We start from the raw sequence: 21,236 nt of genomic DNA on the forward strand, positions 1-21,236 counted from the left end.
ATATATGGTGTGCGCACATATGTGTAGGTATGCACACAGATTTAAAAAACTTAACCGTCAATTATTTTACAGGGATCCAATTTCTTTTTTGACAAACACCAGTGTTCGTAAAACAAATGACCCTTACACATGTTAGTGCTGTAAATAAAGCAGCCCCAATTCCAAAAAGGATCATTGTGCTGACTTCTTACCTTCGATATCAGACACTATTAACATCTGAGGCTGTGATAGTCCATCTTGTAAGTTGTAGAAGTGAATAGTGCTATCAAAAGTCATGAATCCTATTCTTGTTCTTGAGTCTCCAGGAAGCCTAAAGACAAAGACGGTGATTCTAAACTCCAAGCGCTCAACAGCATCCTTTAGAGAGCAAAAGAAAGGCACACAGAACTTGTGGCTGTGGCTGCTGTATGCGGCCTAGTCAAAACCAACTCGAGGGACCCTTCAGGGTAGAATTGTCTCATAAGGTTTTCGACGTATTGTAATGGACAGGAGTGGTTCACTAGAGCACTTCCACCTGCAAAGCTGCTGCTGGTGGTTTCCAACTGCTGGTCTCTAGGGCAGTGGTCAAATACGTTCCCACTGTGCCAATACGGTTCCTTAAACTAAGTTTAAATGTTTTTTTAAAGGAGTCAGAAAAAAATCACCCCTACTCAGTCCCACAGGGTTGCTACAATTTGGAATCGATTCGATGGCAGTGTGTCTGAGTCTGGTTTAAACCAGTATACACAAGGGAAGAGCAAGGATCAAGTATTCCATTTTCAGAAGAAACCACTTGCATGTATAAAATCCATTCATAGCTTCAGAAAATGGAATCGTGTCAATATTATTCAAGTAAGAACAGGTCAAAACTGAAAAGGAGATGGTTAATAACTAGAGAACCCCTGCTATCTTTCCCAAAGTACTCTTTTTTTTAAAAATCATTTTATTAGGGGCTCATACAACTCTTATCACAATTCATACATACATCAATTGTGTAAAGCGCATTTGTATATTCATTGCCCTCATCATTCTCAAAACATCTGCTCTCCACCTAAGCCCCTGGCACAGCTCCTCATATCCCCCCCCCCCATGAACTCTTGATAATTTATAAACTATTATTTTGTCATATGTCTGTCCGATGTCTCCCTTCACCCACTTTTCTGCTATCCATCCCCCAGGGAGAAGGTCACAATGTAGATCCTTGTAATCCGTTTCCCATTTCAAATCCACCCTCCCTCTACCCTCCCAGTATCACCACTCACACCACTGGTCGTGAAGGGATCATCAACCCTGGATTCCCTGTGTTTCCAGTTCCTATCTGTACCAGTGTACATCTCTGGTCTAGCCAGATATGTAAGGTAGAATTGGGATCATGATAGTGGGTGGGGGGAGGAGGAAGCATTTAGGAACTAGAGGAAAGTTGTATGTTTCATCATTGCTACATCGCACCCTGACTGGCTAGTCTCCTCCCCAAGATCCTTCTGTAAGGGGATGTCCAGTGGACTACAAATGGGCTTTGGTTCTCCACTCCGCACTCCCAACTCATTCACTATGATATGCTTTTTTGTTCTTTGATGCGTGATACCTGATCCCTTCGACACCTTGTGATCGCACAGGCTGGTGTGCTTCTTCCATGTGGGGTTTGTTGCTTCTGAGCTAGATGGCCGCTTGCTTACCTTCAAGCCTTTAAGACCCCAGACACTATATCTTTTGATAGCCAGACACCATCAGCTTTCTTCGCCACATTTGCTTATGCACCCATTTGTCTTCAGTGATTGTATCAGGGAGATGAGCACACAATGATATGAATTTTTGTTCTTCGAAGAGGCACACTTCTTAAAGTGAAAAGCTACTCACACTTTTACTGACCACATTAGGCTAGTATACTGTCTTACTGCCTAAAGGGCAGCATGAGAAAAGACTGAGTATAATGCACATCAGATTTCAAGGCCTACAATTTTAAGTAAAAAACATATTTAAAGATATCAAAATGTTTGATCAATGATCAGTCTTTTAAAAATCATCATTTTACTACCTATCAAAGTTTTCTTACTAATATGAAAGATACTTTGCATGAGTATATTTCTCAAGACCACCAACTATGTTAAGTGAATTTATTTTTTAGTGATGCTTTTAAAATGATTTTAAATATTAATAAGGATGCCCCCCCAAAACAACAACAACAACAACAACAAAAAACCCATGTAATCAAACAACAGGCATGATTACTATTCTGCATGATAACTCAGCTTGTTCTGTTAGCTCCCAAGTTAGGTCAGAAAGTGTTTCAGAGAACACACAGAAACAAGTCATGTGGTTGTTCAGCTTACCAATACTGGTTAAGATCTGTAAGGTTTTTTTTAAATCAGCTTACATTGTTTGAGAAACTAAGTTCAATAAGGGCTGTCTGTTACCCATTCCAGTGGAGACACCTGCCCCAGACAGAGATATGCTAGAGCTGCTCCAGCGCTAAACAATTTCTGAAACATTTTTCCAGAGCCCTTCCCCTAAACATGCTCCTATATTGTTGCTATCCTATCACATTTCTTTATTATTGTGGTGAAAATACATATTACAGAACATATATCAACTCAATAACTATCACATTCATTTAAAAATTTCCCCAAACTGCCTTTTTTTTGGGGGTGGGTGGTGGTGGCTACATTTCTAAACTATGATTTTCCATTCTGGATTTTTGTCTGTTTGTTTTGTGTCATCTATTGAACTTGCAAACATTTGCTCAACTCATACTTTCCTAGCAAGCTAACGCTTCACAATCTCAGGAGCCATTCCTCTGCTGACTGGTATTCACAGTCACTGACGACTACAGCTATTCCTGAAATATCTGGGACGAAAATAAGGGCAAACCGTTGGATCAAGGGGGAAAAACATGAAAACTGTTAGCTACTAACAGACTCTAAAAACCAAATCTTTCCATCTCTCTAGATGTTTTGTATATGCTACCACTTTTATTTGCAGGTCAAAATCAGTGAGTGCTACGTTGACCGTACTGAGACTAGAACTAGCATTCAGAAGAGCAAGGACTCGCAAACTCCACCGGGAGCTGGCGAGAGCCCACCAGAACCACCTAGGGTATTTCTGACACTTCTATGCATGTCAAGAACCATGCAGTGGTGTGCCAAACCTCTTGTGAGGGTCAGAGTAAACAGAAAAATAAGTGTACAAGCAACAATGTTTTCCAGATCTGCAGGCTGCATTTGCTTTTTTTACAGTTTTATTGGCACATAACCCACATATCCTACAATTCAATAGTTCAATCATTTTGAGAAGAATTGTTACCACATTACCACAATGGAGGCTGCATTTTCAAAGCTAGTTGAAGTGTTCCTCTATGACTAACATCAGTAAACGCAAAGGTAGGTATCAGGGTTAGGTATAAGCAAACCATCTGCCCATCCTCTATTCTGTTCCCACGTTCACAATATAGTTCAATACTATTGTGCCAAATGAAAAGCTCCATTGCTGGCTTCCTGAAATATTCAGAGCAAAAACCAATTCCCCTTTTCCTTTGTCTAATCCTTTCAGCACCATTAAAACTGGCAATATGAAGTGCTTCCTTGCTCAAACAAGAGCGAGGTTTTGCATCAGATTCTGATGCTTAGGTGACCCAAGCCAAGTCAAGCTTCCTGGGCCTGCTCCAAGGCAACTAGGCTGTAGTAACAGTTACATAAAATCTGAGTTCTTTACTACGTATTAAAATGCTATCATTCACACATTCAGTCCTAAGTCATGAAATAATCCAAGTATTATAGGGTTGACAGGAAGTACTTTTAATGAACAGATAAACATAATCAAATGTAATGAAAACTAAATCTTCTGAGTTTACATTTATACACACACACATTGAGTAAAGGAAGATGCTTACTTGTCGAGATTTTCTAACAGCGATTGGCACAAAATGGCCAAATATCCAGCTTCCACTGCATTATGAGACACATCTAAAACAAACAAGTACACCGCAGGCTGGGGAGGACGAAGCTGAAAGGAATCAGAGGAACGCAGCTTATTTAGTTGGTGATCAGTTGGTCTTTTTATAGCAGTACTCTTTATATTTAACAAGCATATTACACAAAAATATAAATGCACAAAGTGTGTAGTTGTCCTATAAGGTCTCATGTGCTATTGAGAAGGACATCCCTTTCTGTCACTTTTTCCCCCTTGTAAATCTGTTTGTCGGGGATAAGGCACATAGTGTACATATGTAAGTCAGCACAGCCCAAGGGCTGGCTAAGCAGATTTGACCAAAATAGATTCCTGGTAAAGAGTTGGCTAAGGGCTTTGGGCATGTATATGTTTTAATACTAAACTCTACATTCCTTACCTGAAAATGATCAAAACAAACAAAAAGACACCCCTAAACTTGACAATTTGCAATAAGTACTAGCTGCCTTGTCACCTGGTAGTGGGTGAATTCGGAGGGCTAAGTGTAGAGAAAGTCATTTCAGTCTGATGATGATATTTCAAATGCAAAGAAAGGTATAAGGGCTATAGCTTACAAGACAAAACTTTCAAGAGACATAGCAAATACACTACTGTGGGCACTGAGTGAATCCCGGTTCAAGTGACTAGAGAAAAACAATTCTGAAATGACTAGGGTGACCAGAACTAGAGATAAGGGACATTAAGAATTAATGTTATCCTGGCCCACCAAGCCCCAAGGATGATATTCCTGAGCTGGGCAGACAATGCACAGAGAGGACCATAGGGCTTGCCCCAGCACGAGACACAACATCCTTTACTGAACTATAGTTCTACAGGAGATAACACTGCAGAAACAGTGTGGGAACTGTGACCAATCTGATCCCGTCACATTGGGGCGAAACACTGAGGGCATGCAACAGAGCAGCAAGGGGAGCAAAGTGATTAAGTCCCTGAGGAATACCAAAAATAGACTTTGGAGACAGAGTGTGACATCCCCTCAGACTCAACTGGAAAACACTCATAAAAGCCAACAAACAGACCTTGAACTTTTTATAGAGCTTTCCATTTTTGTCAGTGGTTTTCTTTTTGTTGTTATTTTGTTTTTGTTTTTTTGCTGTTGTTATTGTTTTGACTGCCTTTGTTGTTTTGTTTGGCTTTGCCTGCTTTTTGCGCTTATTAATGTCTTCGCGTGTCTATCTAGATAAGATAGGCGGGATAAATAATTTGGAGACGATAAGAATGGGACCAATGGTTCCGGGAGAATACAGGAAAAGGGCAGGTGGGAGAAAGGAAGGGGGGGAGGGGAAGGGAACCAACCCAGGGATAAGGGAACAACAAGTGAACTAAAATCAATGGAAAGAAGGGTGTAGAATGCCTAGTGGGGCTTAATCAAGGGCAATGTAGCAGCGAGGAATGTTTAAACCCAAATGAAGGCTGAACATGATGGTGGGACAAGAGGGAAGTGAAAGGAAATAGAGGAAAGAACCAGGAGGCAAAGGACATTGATAGAGGTCTAAATACAGCACGTACACATGTAAATATATTTATATATAACGAGAAGGGAATAGAACTATGTACTTATATCTATATGTTAAGAATTAAGTTTGCAGATGGACATTGGGTCTCAACTCAAGTACTCCCTCAACACAAGAACAATTTATTCTAACAATACAGCATTCTGTGGTGCTCACCTTCCTGACATGATCGCTGAAGACAAAGTGGGTGCATAAGCAAATGTGGTGAAGAAAGCTGATGGTGCCAGGCTATCAAAAGATATAGCATCTGGGATCTTAAAGGCTTGAAGGTTAAACAAGTGGCCATCTAGCTCAGAAGCAACAAAGCCCACATGGAAGAAGCAAACCAGCCTGAATGATCATGAGGTGTCAATGGGATCAGTTATAAGGCATCTAAAACCCAGAACAGAAGATGGAGAGGGTCATGGAGTGGAGATCCAAAGCCTATCTGTAGACAATTGGACATCCCCTCACAGAAGGGTCACAAGGAGAAGTGCCAGTCAGGGTGCAGTATAGCACCGACGAAACATGCAACTTTCCTCTAGTTCTTTAATGCTTCCTTCACCCCAATATCATGACAATTCTAACTTACAAATCAGATAAGGGCAGAACATGAACACTGCTACAGAAAAGAGCCTGCAACAAAGGGAATCCAGGATACATAAACCCCTCAGGGCCAACAATGAGAATAGAATACCAGGAGGATAAGGGGAAGGTGAGAGGAGAAAGGGGGAATCGATCACAAGGATTGACATATAATGCCCTCTCAGGGGGACGAACAGAAAAGTGGGTGAAAGGCAACAGAGGATGATGTAAGATATGAAAATAATAATCTATAGCTTATCAAAGTTTCATGAAGGAAGGGTAGGTGCGGGGAGGGGGGAAATGAGGAGCTGATATAAATGGCTCAAGTAGAAAGAAAATGCTTTGAAAACGATGATGGCAGCACATGTACGAATGTACTTAACACAATGGATGAGTGTATGGATTGTGATAAGAGATGTAAGAGCCCCAATAATAGTATATAATTAAAAAAGAAAAAGAATTCATGTTAGTTTTGTTAGCTGTGATGGTACTGTTTGAATGCTTGTAAAAAATTCTTATCTGTTAGAATGCATACCTCTATTAAGGTCAAGGATTAGCATTTCATAAACTCCAGGGTACATAGAGACTACAGTAGCCTATGGAATACATACAACTTATTGAATAACATGTTGGTAAACTGTTGAAGCTTAGTGATGGGTACAAGAGGGCTGATTATATTATTTTCTCTTCTTTGAGATATGCTCAAATTTCTGTTATAAGTTAATATAAAGAATATATAAAGCCTTTTTATATTCTTAACTATATGGCAGGGCTGATGGGGTTTGGGATGGAGTCATATACCACTTCCATTTAGATTACTTAGATTTAATTTAGATGAAGACACCGAACCAGATGAAGCGCTGAACCAGAGTTGGGAACACATAAAGAAAGAAATGAGAAAGTACCAGGAATCCCACACATCTCACACATAGAAGCTCCGGTTTATTTTAGTCAACAAGCAGCATTGGAACTATTTACAAACAACAAAGACTATAAGTGAGGATACAGGAGAGATGCAATTATTATAAATAAGACCGAGCAGATATGACACAGATGAGAATTTAGATAAAGAATTCTTTAAAAAGAAAGTTGTTAGATTCAGCACAAAGAGCAGGTAAAATCTGATGACCGATTTAGAAAGTGAGTCTTACTGTGTACTTGATGAACTAAGGTGGTGGTATCATTACAAGCGTGCACACTGAGGTTTTAAGCAGAAATATGAAATACGGTGTTTTGAAAACCTTCCATGTTAAATAGTTAAAAATCTTTATATTCACTGTAAGAATTAAAGCATGGCAAGAATTTTAGGTATTAGTGCCAACCATCAAGTATCGCTAACATTTTTTATTCTGCATTCTTCTAGCACCGGGGTCGGCAATTGTGGCTCTCAAGCCAGAGGCTGCCTTTTCAGTACATACATGTGGCTCTGAACTAAACTTGAAAAATCTTAAAGGATCTTATTCAGATAACCGTGATTTATTTATTTATGGTCAAATTATACTGGTGGCTCTCAAATCATATTAAATTATTGTGAGGGACAGGACTGGTTCTTCTGTCTCAAAAGTTTGCTAACCCCTGTTCTAGAAGATTAAATAATCTTAAGAAATAATTTCTATTTGATAACTATAACATTGCAACTTTTATTTATCTTAAAAAAAAAATTATACTTTCAGACAACCTCAAAATCTGCACAAAATGTCATTTGACAGCAAATTACAACCTAACCTATATAAGTAGTCCCCACCTAATGATGTACTCCAGTTATCATGAAATGTATTTATGATTACCCGTGGGATTTTTGGGGGGAAGGGGGGGAAATCTCTTATCGTCAGTAATGAGGAGAGCTGGTGGTGTCTTGGACTCCATGTTGGTCTGCTAATCCCAAGGATAACAATTTGAAACCAGCAGCAGCAGCTCCACGGGGAAAGATGAAGCTTTCTACTCCTGTAAAGAGCAACGGTCTCAGGAACCCATAGGGGCAGCTCTACCCTTTGCTATAGCGTCCTTATGAATCAGAGTCAAGTCAACGGTGGTGAGTTTGGGTTTTTATTGTTAGTACTGTGGTACTACATCCAGTGTTGCAGTCTGTAATTGGCTGATGTTATCATTCCCAGATGTTTACCTCTAGACTGTTATTTACTGTATATACTTGAGTATAAGCCGACCCAAATATCAGCTGAGGCACCTAATTTTACCTCAAAAACTGCATAAGAATGTGCTGAAAAACTCAGCTTAAACACGAGTGTATACGCTAACTGTTGAACTGTTATTAGTGGATCAGCTAAAGCTTTTTTCTAAACTAAATCAGGCAGTTTGGGTGCTTAAAAATAAATGTACCCAAACACTGACTGTTTTGCTAAAAGATAGGAAGATTTGGAGGCAGTGAGATTACTGTGAAATATATGAGTGGAAAAAAAAAGGATGATACAGATAATTCTCACTTAATTTTCTAACTAGTAATTCTATTTCATCCCAGGGAGGGACGATCCAGAACTTCTACATGTGGAGTTATTACCACCATGGACAAAATGCAACTGCTGTCCCACTGTTCTTTGTTTGATGCTTTAATTATTCTTTAATGTATGCACGTATGAAACCACAGTGTGAGGATGGCACAAGGTCACTATGAATCGGAACTGACTCGATGGCACCTAACAATGATATACAATTTTATAAAATTATGAATTTTATATAAAGATACTGATAATAAAAGGCAATGATAATTGAGGGTGAGGGGTGGGCAGAGAGTAGTTGGCTACATTAGAAGCAGCTCAAGACTGAATCACTGAATAGAGCCCGGTCATAAATTGGGGACAACCTGTAATGAATTTAGTACTCATGACTGATTTTTAGTACTGAATAGTTACCATGTAATCTGAAGAAGCAATGAACTCCACCGTTGAATTCTGAACTTCTGGTCGTTTATGAGGTTCACCATATGATCGAGTAAGGGGGTTATACATAAATTCTTCGGGTACTAGATGAAAATAGAAATTCAGTAAAAATTTAATAACATAATTTGTAATAACACACATACACGACCTACAAATAAAAACACCCCTTCACAGTGCAATTTCTATGAGGTTTATGAAAAGTCTTGTAAACACAATGATAAAAAAACTAATCTATTAAGCCCTGTTTAAAATATACACCAGAAGGATAAAAAATTTATTTTCTGAAATCAGAATGCAGGTGATATTGTTTCTTATGCCTGTGTCCAATTTAACATACCACATGGCAAGAAACACATCAAAGAAACACAAATTAGAAAATAATTACAATGAAGGGAACTAAGAAATGGGTACAGGAGGCAATAGAGGGACAGACCCATGTGCACATACACAGAAACACACGTGTGTACAGAGCTCGACCAGAGTGCAATGAACCAATCACATGACAAAGATGACAAGCCAACTGCTCAGGGGCAATCATCATATATCTGCATGACTTCCTCATGACCTTTACTGTTTTTTTTAAATAAAGTTTTGTAATTTGCTATCCCTGTCACTCTCCTTCGTCAGCCAAAATGAAGTGTCCTTGCCACTGAGGAGAATCCAACTCATATGACCCTACTTAGGGCTTCCAAAACTGTAAATCTTTCCAGGGTCAGACAGCCTCACCTTTCTCCCTCAGAGCGGCTGGTGGGTTTGAACTGCTGATCTTGGGGTTAGCAGCTCAATGTGTGTCCTATAGCCAACTAAGACCCCTTAAACTACACAAGGGAGTTTCAAAAAGTTCATGGAAAAATTCTATGATCTTTTCATTCTACTTTTACACTGAATTTTTTGAAGCCCCCTTATATTCCTTCCATTAACAAATGGCATGAAAAAAAATTTTTTTAATTAACATGGAGAAAAATCAGGTAATAACAAATGTCAGAAAATGTTTAAAAATAATAATTAAAATACACTTATGCAAAGAATCTGAAACTCACCATCATTCACTCTATAGCACAAATTGCATTTCCATCTACGTTGATCAATGAAGGATACAAAAGGGTTGATGTATGTTCGACAAGATCGGCACCGCACGATGGTATTGGACGTTATCACTGGTAATTGCTAGGAGATAAAAGTAAGATGTTGCAGCAAGAGGAGAGCATCCACCCAGGGCAAAACACGACACTTGCCGCTTTGCTCCACGTGCAGAACAGATGCCAGAACTCTGCTTTGGGATGGTTCAAAACGGAAGCATTTTCACAACACCCAGCTAGGCACAAAAGCATCTATCATAGCTTTTCCCACTCTTGTCACAGGCTAAACTCGATCCCTGAAACAACCTTGCATCAAAGACAAGAAACGTTACTCGTTCACAAGAAAAGCTTGGTTGTCCAACAAAAAATGGTAAGTTAAAGCTCATTTGATAGCCTCAAGAAATACGTGGAGGCAGATCCCACTAGCCATAGACCAGGGTCTCCATATCTGAAAGGGATCATTGTAAACCTGAGCATAATGGACCAAATTTGATGCTTGGTCAGTTGAACTCCCTTTTGATCCAACCTGAAATTCTTCTAGGTTCAAGTATTCTTGCTTGTTCCATGACAAAAATTTCTTCCCTGGCCCTTTAAATATTCATGGTGGTCTTTTCTTTCTATTTGTATTTTCATCTTTGTATTATTTTATCCTTACCACTTTATTTTTTATTGTTTCTGTTGGGTTTTTCCGTTTGTGAAGCACATAAAGCGTAGCTGCACAGAGATAAGAACTGAAGCAGAGGTTTATAGGGGAGTGGGGTTGGAGGATGGGGTGACAGGGAGGGTGAGGGGGCAGGGGGTGGAAACAATATATGTGGGAGGGAGGAGGGAGCACTAGAACTGATGGTGATTACACAACTCATTTTAAAAGTGATTTAACTATGGGGCAAAAAACCAAAGTGTTCTAAAATTGATAATGGTAATGATCGTACAACTCTTTTTGAGATACTTGAACTATTGAATTGAATGATATATGGATTAAGTGCCAATGAAACTTTTAAAAAATGTGAGAAAGAAATATTAGCCCTAGAGAATAAAAATACCGTGCTCTTTATTTACTGACTACAGCTGATGTGAGACTCTCAGGTACTGCTCACTGGACTGCCGTGACAACCTGACGGGAAAGGAGGCCTCGTGCCCACAAAATCAAGCAAAATGTGTCTTGATTTAAAATTTAAAAAAATATTAAGGTGGAGTGGGAAGAAAGAGGTGCTGATACCAAGGGCTCAATAGAAGGTAAATGTCTAGAAAAGAATGAAGGCAACATATGTACAAATTTGCCTGATGCAAGTGATGTATGGATTGTGACAAGAGTTGTAAGAGTCAAATATATACATATAAATCTCTTGAGGCTTGGTTCAGTGTGGAAAATTTGGAAAATAAGCAAAAGTTAGGAAATCGCATATTATTCTATCTCCTTTCTGACTTTTTTCTTATCAAAAATAAACATACATTTGTGTTTAATTTCTTTTCACATATTTTTATTACACAAGTCAATACGCATCAGTTGTGAAAAAATTAAAAGTCTGTATCACAGTGTAGCTAGTAGAATGTAGCAAATATGTTTAAAGGAGAAAAATGTCACTTGTGTATATAGAAAATGAATTATCATGGCTTTGAGGTAAGGTTAAAACAGTATTTGCTGAAAACATTCAAGTTACTTATCACATAGTATAATTAACCTGATTTTCTATTCATTTCTTCTTTCCTACACGTCCTAGTAGGAAAGTAAGTTCAATGAAAAAGCTTACTCATCTTGGTGTCCTCAGCATCTAACAACGAAACCTGAATCTACTGCCGTGCAGTGGATTCCAACTTAGAGGCCCTACATCAGCGGTTCTCAACCTGTGGGTCGCGACCCCTTTGGGGGGGTGTGTGTGTGTCGAAGGACCCTTTCGCAGGGGTCGCACAATTCATAACAGTAGCAAAATGACAGTTATGAAGTAGCAACAAAGATAATGTTATGGTTGGGGGTCCCCACAACCTGAGGAACGGGGTTTCAGGGTCGCGGCAGAAGGAAGGTTGAGAAGCGCTGCCCTGCAGGACAGAGCAGAGCTGCCCCACAGAGCACCCAGGCTGCCACTCCACACGGAAGCCCACCTGCACATCTCTTCGGCTGTCCCGCCCAACACCGGGCAGGTTTGAGCCATTGTCTCTTTGCTTGGCTGTTGAGTGCTTTTAGGACAGTGGCACCAGGGCTCCCTCAAGCATGACAACGAAGCAAGGAATATTTGTTGGAAGAAAGGGGCAAAAGAAACTCAGTAGCAACAGGAGGGGGTGAAAACCAGTGCAGTAGCAAAGTGCAAGGGGAAACAACTTTATGACGGACAAATAAAATGCCTCTGGTAAAACGATTGATGAAAAACTTCATTTAAATACAAAGCATTCATATGAAACACCAGAACCAGGCATAAACATTTAGTAAGCTGTGAAACCAAACACACTGGGGAAACATCAACAAGCAACGTTTTAAGGTCGCTGGGTGGCACTAATGGCTTACAAAGGTTGGCTGTTTGAATATCTGCTTCTGCAGAGATTACAGCCAGGAAAACCCGCCGGACCATTCCACTCTCTCACACCCGGCGCCTCCTAAGCGGCCACCATCCACACCAGAACCGAGTAATGTTCTAATGCAACAGACTCCAGGCATTTAGGGCTTCTCAGATTTTACAAATGCGCATTGGTTTTGTGCCACTGAGAACAACCATATAGCCCTTTTCCTGGGACTCCTACAGCTCATCTAGCCTCTGGCCTCTCCCAATTCCCCAAACTCCTCAATCTGCAATTGGTCTCGTCTTTTGTAGACCATGTGCGCTACTGTACCCAAATACTGGGGTATTTGCCCCAGCAGCGCTGACTGCCTGAGTCCCACACAGACGCTGAGCAGTGACATACAGCAATTATCCTGTGTACTCCTTGCCCTGTCAGAGAAGGACTTAGAGCAACCCCACTGCTTGTTCCGGGCCCGCCACAAAGCGAGTGGCTCAGAAAATGTTTGCTGAACTGAACTGGGCAAACAGGATGATCTCTCGCACAAAATGAAAGAAGGGAGAAGATAAAAATTCTAAGAAATTATCCAGTCTAAGTATTTTGCACACAGGTACACAAGTCAGCATAAACAAGGATTTAAAGCGAGGGTACTTTACCGTTAGGTCTCTGAAGGGATGAAGCAACAATCCTAAAGGTAGTTTAGCTTTATTCAGTAAAGCCTGCGTCTGTGGAATATTTGTCAAAGTACACCGAAATGAACTGCAAAGAAAAAACCCACAAACAACATGAACTAACATTAGCTATGAGAAAAACACAACAACATCATACCCAAGTAGGTAGAGTTGGAGGGGAGTAAGAACACGTAAGGGTGCAAATGAGAATCACCTGGGTAAGTTACAGAACTAAAACCAGGAAATTCTGATTGAACCTGGATGCATATGTCACAACTATGAAATGTCCTAAATTAAGGATGCATCATCTTCATGGTATTAAACTACACACGTTAAAGAAAGAAAGAAAGCCAATTGCTTAATTTTAACTACCATGTTAAGGCAGGGTTTCCCAAAGTGGGCGAGTCCCCAAGCCAGGGGCCCTGAAAGGACGGAGGGGCTGCAAAAGTACGTGGCTACACTTCACTCTGGATGGTGCCCTACACGACACACGTTATTGCTTGCGTGTGCGCAGGGAGATGGGGGGTGCGGTGAGTAGCTTTTTCTCTTGAAGGCGGTAGGCCCAGTAAGTTTGGTAAACTATTGTAAGGCATGAATAAAAGGGAGTAGAAAACATGAGGGAAAAGGATTCTCTCTGCGTCTTTAATGATGCTGTTCCTGCTTCATTGCCCTTTATTCATCAGTTACTCTTCCTATGAGGCTCGTTAAAAGTTTCCACTTCTTCTGAAATCCCCCTCCTCAACCTCTCCCAGTAGAAGAATTCACTCCCTCATCTGTTCCCCGAGTTCTATGCCCGTTTCTGTGCTATAAATTATATTGTTTCTTTAGTTGGTTGTTACCTTGCTTGTCTTCTCTCTCTGGGATTGGAGATTTATGGAGATTTTTATGTTTTTGTGTCACGTCAGCACTGTTCTTCTCACGGAGCAAGTGCTCAGTTAGCGTTTTATATTGTGCTGTTGTGGTAGATATAGAATCGTTTGTCAATTTGAGGATTTAGAGTGTAGGGGTGGAATCTAGCTTGTCAATCAGATCATAGCCAATGAGGCCTCTGCGTGGGCATGGCCTTCTCCTGGGAATTCTGGGAAATCCCATACTTCCTCCTTGGAGGCGGGAGACAATTCTCTCTCTCTGCTCACACCCTGGGAGACACAGCAGCTGACAAGACACATGGACCCACGCTGAGGTAAAGACCCCTGCCAGCGATGAGATGTTTCCAATGACACTGGATCCAAAGATTTTCTACTCACTGGCCTGTGACCTTCTACATTCGGCGTCATTGCATGTGTTTTGTGAGTCTGAAGAGGACTTTATAGATTGGTATCAGACAGATGGGCTAATATCGGACATTTAAGGGCTTGATCTGGACTGGCCTGGGATGTTTTCTCAATGTTCAATTGCTCTTATATATAGATCTCTTTCTTATACACATATGTGTCCATGGATTTGTTTCTCTAGTCTACCCAGACTGACACAGCTATGGATTACAGTCAGCGCACAAAGGACCGATACAAGAATAGGCAAAGAATAGGCAAAGAACGAGAAGTATCATGAAAGGAATAAAATTCGAAGAGGAATTAATGCCATTGTGCTGGTGCCAACTCCTAGTGGCCCTAGAAGACAAGGCAGAACTGCCCCTGAGTTTCCAGGCTGTAACTCTTCACTGGAGTAGCAAGCCCTGTCTTTCCCTTATGGGGTAGCTAGTGGTTTCCGCAGACCTTGTAGCTTGCAGCCCAACCGGTAACTATTATACCACTAGGGCTCAGTTTATGAACAGTGGTTAATATTAAATGGAGACATATATGATCATGGGCACTTGAGGGGTGAGGAGGGGAAGATAATGATTGAGTAATACAGAATTCAAAGGTGACCTTTAAGAAATTCTGTAGACACTGAAGACTAAAATCTTATTCCAAGGAGACTGAGTAAGGCATAAGAACAATAAGGATGGGTACCTTTTAAAATACTCCATGTAGCCAATCTAATAATAAGACTCACTGGCTCTAGCTTCAAAACACATTTGCAGAATCCAGTCACTTTCCACATGCCCACCATTAGCTGGAACACAACCCAGAGTGCTGCATTCGCTTCTTTGTTCCCCAACAATCAATTCTTTCTATGGCTGCTTTAACAGTCTTTTAGAAAGGCTCACCCCTCCCCACATAAACTCTAGTTTGCAAGGCCTTTAAGGTCTTGCCTCTCCCTCTGAACTCATTTCCTACTACACTCTGCCATTTTCTGTTCTACTAAATCCAAGTTTATTGCTGGTCTTTGAACACACAAAGTTTGTCCCTGTAGTTTGGAACACTCCTTGCTCACAATTACTTCACTCAGATCTCTAATCAAAAGTTAACTCCTGGAGAACACCTGTCCTTACTCATCAGTTAAAAAGTTGCCCAAGTACAGGAATTTTTTTTCTTCATAGTAGTATCATGTTATCATATAGAAAGCTGGTGAAGCAGTGGTTAAAGCACTCAGCTGCTAACTACAAGGTCGGCAGTTGCAACACACTAGCCGATTGTCAGGAGAAAGATGTAATGCTCTGGTTCTACACAGACTTGCAGCCTTGGAGACACTGTATGTGCAGTTCTACTCTGTCTAAAGGGTCGCTGTAAGTTGAATCAACTCAATGGCAGTGGGTAATATTATAAGGAAGTCAAATAGTAATGCTACAAGAAAGGAGAAACCTTGATTAAACAAAACAAAAAATGTGAAGCTACTGCTTTCCCATGTTATCTTACATCTATCTATACACTTTTGAGAAATACTTGTTTCTGTCCCTCTAGCCCTTCCCTGGAGAATTCTGCACTCTAATTTCTTTGTCTCATTGCCATCGCGTCAAAGTCGATTCATGGCGACCCTACAGGGCAGGGTAGAACTGCCCCTGTGGGTTTCTGAGATTCACACTCTTTTCAAGAGTAGAAAGCTCTGTCTTTCTCCCATGGAGTGGCTGGTGGTTTCAAACTGCTGACCATGAGTATTGCAGTCCAATGCACTATGCCACTAAGGGACTCAACTCATGTTCCTTTTCAGTATCAAGTTTGGGGAATAAAAATTAGTCAGAAGAGGCACAATCAAGGCTGCAGGGTATATGGCTTGAGGTTTCCCAGTGAAATTTTCATAGATAAGCCCTTGCTACCCTAAGAAAATGGGTAGGTGCACTGATGTAATGAAAACAATTTTCTTGTTATAACTTTCCTGACCTTTTCCCTCACCAATACAATTTTTTCTCAAAACTTCTTCCCAATAAGCCACTGTCTTATGTCCTTTGGCCAAAAAAGAGTATCTACTTATACCACCCCCTGGGAATTCCCAATGGCAATCACTGTCACCTTTTGAGCTGAGGTCTCTGCTTGAATTGAACTGGCCCAACAAGTCCCTGGTTTGACTGCACCTAGCTTGTGGAGGCGCCCTAATGAGCTTAAGTCAGACAGTGGCTGTACTGAGCGAACTTGCCTGTAGCCATCCACTGGTCACAGACACATGGTTTAACACAGTTAGCTGGGAATAAACCCAGGCATGCATGAGCTAGAATTCTCGTAGCAACTTTTATTGTTTTTAACTTACCCTTGTATAGTTATTGGTTTTTCTGTTTACAATATGTCTCCCTGTAAAGAAGGTTAAATTTCATGAGAGATTTTTGTTTTGTTTACTATTCTACTGTAGCACCTAGAAAGAGTGCCTGGCACTTAACTTCAAAGACAGGCAATACACATCTATTGAAGAAAGTATCTTAATATGCAGGATGCATCCTTCTTGCTGACTCAGAGGTGACAGTATTGAGATGTTGAGAAGTAATTTGCAAATCACGTACCTACTTATTAGCATAATCATGACACAAACCTAAGTTGATTTAACTCTGAAGAAAGACTGTACTCCCAATTGCCTTGCTGTGCTATTTAGGAAAGAGGGAGACTTTCACAGAAACAGCTTACCTGGGTAGACACATATACGTCAATCCCTACAAATGGGGTTACACACACACACACACACACACACAACACACACGTGCGCGCACAAGGAGCTTGAGAAAGTTCATAGAAAAATGGAATCAAACTAGATAATGGGATTTTCCCACAAACTTTTTGAAGTCTGTGTGTGTGTGATTTCTTTTCATCCATTGGGAAGATGCCTCACCACTCACACCACAAGACCGTCATTCAGATTCATCTCCATCCAATCACGTAGAGCCAGAAGGGCAACTAGCTGTTTTCAACCCACAGGCCACCCCGTGGCCTCCCCTGCATGGAAGCGATGGTGGCCCGGCTCAGGCACTGAAGGAAGGGTAGAGCGTGCTAAGAGAAAGTGAGTCCTCAGTCTCTCTCCACTCCCCACTGCCTCTTTCCGATTCTAGATAAGATTTTGGATGAGAAAGCCTCTTACTTTTTAAGAAAAGCCTTAACTAAAGGAAAAATACCGACTGCAAATAACATGAATTCTCCTACAATGCTGTGGTTCTGAGGGAAGAGAGATTCCAGGAGTAGGAGAACGTCTTCTGAATTACAGAGGTACTGAGAGGATGCACGAATAAAGAGCGCTTGGTTTCGGAGGTTCTGCCAGGTGACACCTGAGCTCACTCGCCCAGAGGGTCCCTCAGGGCTTGGTCGCTATCAGACACAGGCTGCCAAACAAACTTCTCCATGGGTGAAGGAACAGTCAATAAAGGAAATCCAAATCTAAATCCAGGTCAGATAAACAACTCTGGAGATAACTGATCTCCACATTCTCGGGGTGGTGGTGGTGTGTGGGTGGGGGTGCAGAGGTGAGGAAAGTCCAGAGATAAATAAACAACCCTGCAAGGTTACAGAAGCGAAGTTTGTATCCTGTTAAGCTAAGACTGATGAAGGGATAACAACTTTAAAGATTCTGCTTTATTTAACAGACATCAGAAGTTATTACTGATGAAGTGAAGGAAAGGGATTTATGGGGGAAAAATTAATGAGAGTTAAGGCTGGATTCCTGAATTCCTTCACTCCAACAGTAAGAAATATCCTGCTATTTGGTGGTGGAGGAATAGGACTAAGTGGAAGTAGGATTGGGGACAGGAAAAGATGGCCTATAGTCGTCAGTGTTATAGTTAAAATTTCTATTCAAATTAAATTGAAAAGTTTTTTTTTAACAAAGATTCTAGTCAGGGAAATAATATGCTACTTCTGAAAATCATACAATGGTTTGCTCAAAGCAAATTAAATGACTTAAAAAATGATTTAAAAAGATACCTACTCTGGACTACAATTTAATTTCCTGAGGTCTACATTCAGGTTTGGTACGGGAGCCCACACGGGAGTCGCAGGTAACACATTCCTCTCCTGGGTGAGGTTTACAGGTCTCAGGCTTTCCGGCTGGGGAGAACTCTGCAGACTCAGTCCTGCTAGACTGGAGGACAGCTGGTTCCCGCCAGGATACGGCTGAAAGAGCATTGCAGAGCAAAACATAAGCAACCAGGAATAAAAGATCTCCTATATAGGAGTTCGACATCCGAAAACAGCAAGAAACTAAGCAAATTTAAATATAACCCGCCAATGAAGGAGTGACACGATGGAAACGCAATAGAAAAGAGAACTGAAAACAAAACAGGGATCAAATAAATACACTGGCAGATTTCAGTTACTAGCAAGGTTAAATGGACACTTCCAGGAACAATGCTTTCAACATCAGGAATTTGGTTTCTCGCAAATAGTTCCTACTAGCATGCTTACCTGATTTCTAGTTTCTTCGTGTACCAATTTTCAGAATGAGCAGATGTCACAGAAATGTACGGGGCTGTCCAAAAAATTTCTGCTTGTTCATATCCCCCGCCTCATCAACTTTTAAAATTGTGGTAAACAGGACAAAGTGCACATTCTGATGGCATTAATTACATCCATGATGTTTTGTAGTCTGATCTTATCTACTTTCTAATATGAAATGGCCTATTCTGATATTTTATATAAGTAGATTCATACATTTGTTTTTTGGGGCTTAGCTTATTTTACTAGGCAAAACTTTTCAGAGTTCACCCATGTTGCACTATGTAATTTCCTTTTGTTTATAGCTAACTATTAACAAAAGTTGCACAAGCTATATTACATTTTGTTTCTCCACTGATCTGTTAATTATTTCCACTCCATTTTTTGGCTTTTGTGAATAATGCTACGCTGATTGTTTTCAATAACCTGCCAGGAAAAGGATTGCCAGTCATATATCCATTTTATATCTAACACACGGTGGTATCATCAAACTGCTCTCCCTAGGAGTTGCACCATTTTGCATTCCATCAGCAATGTATGAAATTTCCAATGTTTCTACATCTTCACCAATACTTGTTATTTTATATATATGTATATATTTACACATAGAAACACATACATATTTTAAAAACATTGTTGGAAATGTCTCAGAGTAACTACGAGGTCTGTTTTACTCACTGAACTATTTGTGGGGTCTGAAAATAAAACAGAAAGTGTGGATGGCATGAATGCTAATAGGCACTGACATAGTGTACAAACTCACTGCCATCGACTCAATGCACACTCGTAGTGACCCTACAGGGCGGGGTAGAACTGACCCTGTGCATTGTCAAGACTGTAAGTCTTTACAGGAGTAGAAAGGCCCATCTTCCGCCCACGGAGCTGCTGGTGGTTTCAAGTCGCTGGCCTTGCAGTTATTAGCAACCCGGGTTTGCAAAAGGCTACAAGTTTTGGTAAACCAAATCAAAACAAGCTCACTGCCCCCAAGTAGATTCTGTCTCACAGTGACCCTGTGTAGGGTTTCTAAGACTTCTAAGGCTGTACATCTTTATGGGAGCAGAAAACCTCATCTGTCTCCTGTGAAGCAGCTGGTGTATTTGAACCACTAATGTTGTGGTTAGGGAGCCCAACACTTAGCCCAAGCACAGCAGGGCTGTTTACAGGTGGAGCCCTACATCCAATTTCAGTCTCCACATCGTCTCTGCCTCCAACGAGTGACCACTGACCTTCAATGCAAAAAGCTCTGCCCTCAGAGTGTCCTGGCTGGTCCAGGGAGGGGCAGTCTTGGGCTTAGGAACTTGCTTGAATATTCCACTGATATAAATTAGAGTACTAGGGTGGCATGCTTGTGTCACACCCAGACCCGGATGGTAAAAGGACCTCAGAACCAATTCAGTAAACGTTTCTAATCTGCACAGTGTCTGTATTCTAATCCTGGTCTCTCACTTCTGTAGTCTTGCCTGCGACTGGGATGAACTGATCTGCTTCCAATCGTGATTTTCTGACAATGTTATTATGTGCCCTTTCTTTCTTTAACTAGAAATGGGTCTGTGAATCCTCTGGACACCATTACGCCCTTATGCAGAGGGTCTCCCTCATGCAGACATGATCGTCTCTGTCCCATTTAAGACTTACTAACGGGGTCTCTGAAAGATACATTTGAACTTCGGGACTCTTTCCCCCCCTAGAACATGTGGTATTAAACAGCTATAAAATGATGAGGATTAAAAAAAAAGATGAAGATTATTTAATAATATGAAAAGATTTACTCATATACTTTTAAAACAATATATTTTGAAAACAATATCCATTATCTATCAATAATCCACAAGGCAATCAGTGTAGCAGATTCCCAAATTCTGCTGTGGTTATACTTTATGCTGTTTCCTTTATTATTTTATTTGCTTTTCTATATTTTCTGTAATTGATCACACACTTAAATTTGCAAAAAAAATAAAATAAAATAAAAACAGCTACATAAAACCTGTACCGAACTTTTCATATTTAAATATCTACTTGTTTCCCTATTTTTTAAGCATGGAAAACAAATTTAAAGTTTCCCCTGCCCTCCTCCCTTCCCAAAGGCTACCAATTGGGCTTCCTCGCAGCTGAATCAAAGCCATTTCAAGCAAACAAATTCAAAGATAGGACTTCTGAGTTCAGAACCCTCACACTAAGTGTAATACTTGAAAGCTAGTTTTATTTTATTACAGAACATTGCCTAAAGCTAAGAAAGTAAAATATATCTTAACTAGGGTTTAAAAAACAAATGGTTTGTTTTGAAACTAGCTTGTCAAACAATAGTCTTTTTAGATGAAAATCTACAAGTATTTAGTATGTAAAAATAGGCCTAAGC

At 40.5% G+C, this 21,236-nt stretch overlaps 1 protein-coding gene across 2 annotated transcripts in view; it reads right to left on the reverse strand.

Annotated features, from left to right (window-relative positions):
- Nucleotides 1-21,236, reverse strand: part of SEC24B (SEC24 homolog B, COPII coat complex component) — a 91,460-nt gene that overhangs the window by 25,455 nt on the left and 44,769 nt on the right. For both annotated transcript variants that reach the window (XM_045284112.1, XM_045284111.1), the window contains 6 exons: nucleotides 18,375-18,559; nucleotides 13,140-13,242; nucleotides 9,955-10,081; nucleotides 8,888-8,997; nucleotides 3,866-3,978; nucleotides 192-310 (listed from right to left, as the gene is read on the reverse strand). In XM_045284112.1, the coding sequence (XP_045140047.1) occupies nucleotides 192-310; nucleotides 3,866-3,978; nucleotides 8,888-8,997; nucleotides 9,955-10,081; nucleotides 13,140-13,242; nucleotides 18,375-18,559 (757 nt within the window). The remainder of the gene's footprint in view (nucleotides 1-191; nucleotides 311-3,865; nucleotides 3,979-8,887; nucleotides 8,998-9,954; nucleotides 10,082-13,139; nucleotides 13,243-18,374; nucleotides 18,560-21,236) is intronic.

Source organism: Echinops telfairi, unplaced genomic scaffold, assembly GCF_000313985.2.
Source record: "Echinops telfairi isolate 266 unplaced genomic scaffold, ASM31398v2 ScPeMD7_7468;HRSCAF=8506_0, whole genome shotgun sequence".
In the NCBI taxonomy this organism is placed as follows: Eukaryota; Metazoa; Chordata; class Mammalia; order Afrosoricida; family Tenrecidae; genus Echinops; species Echinops telfairi.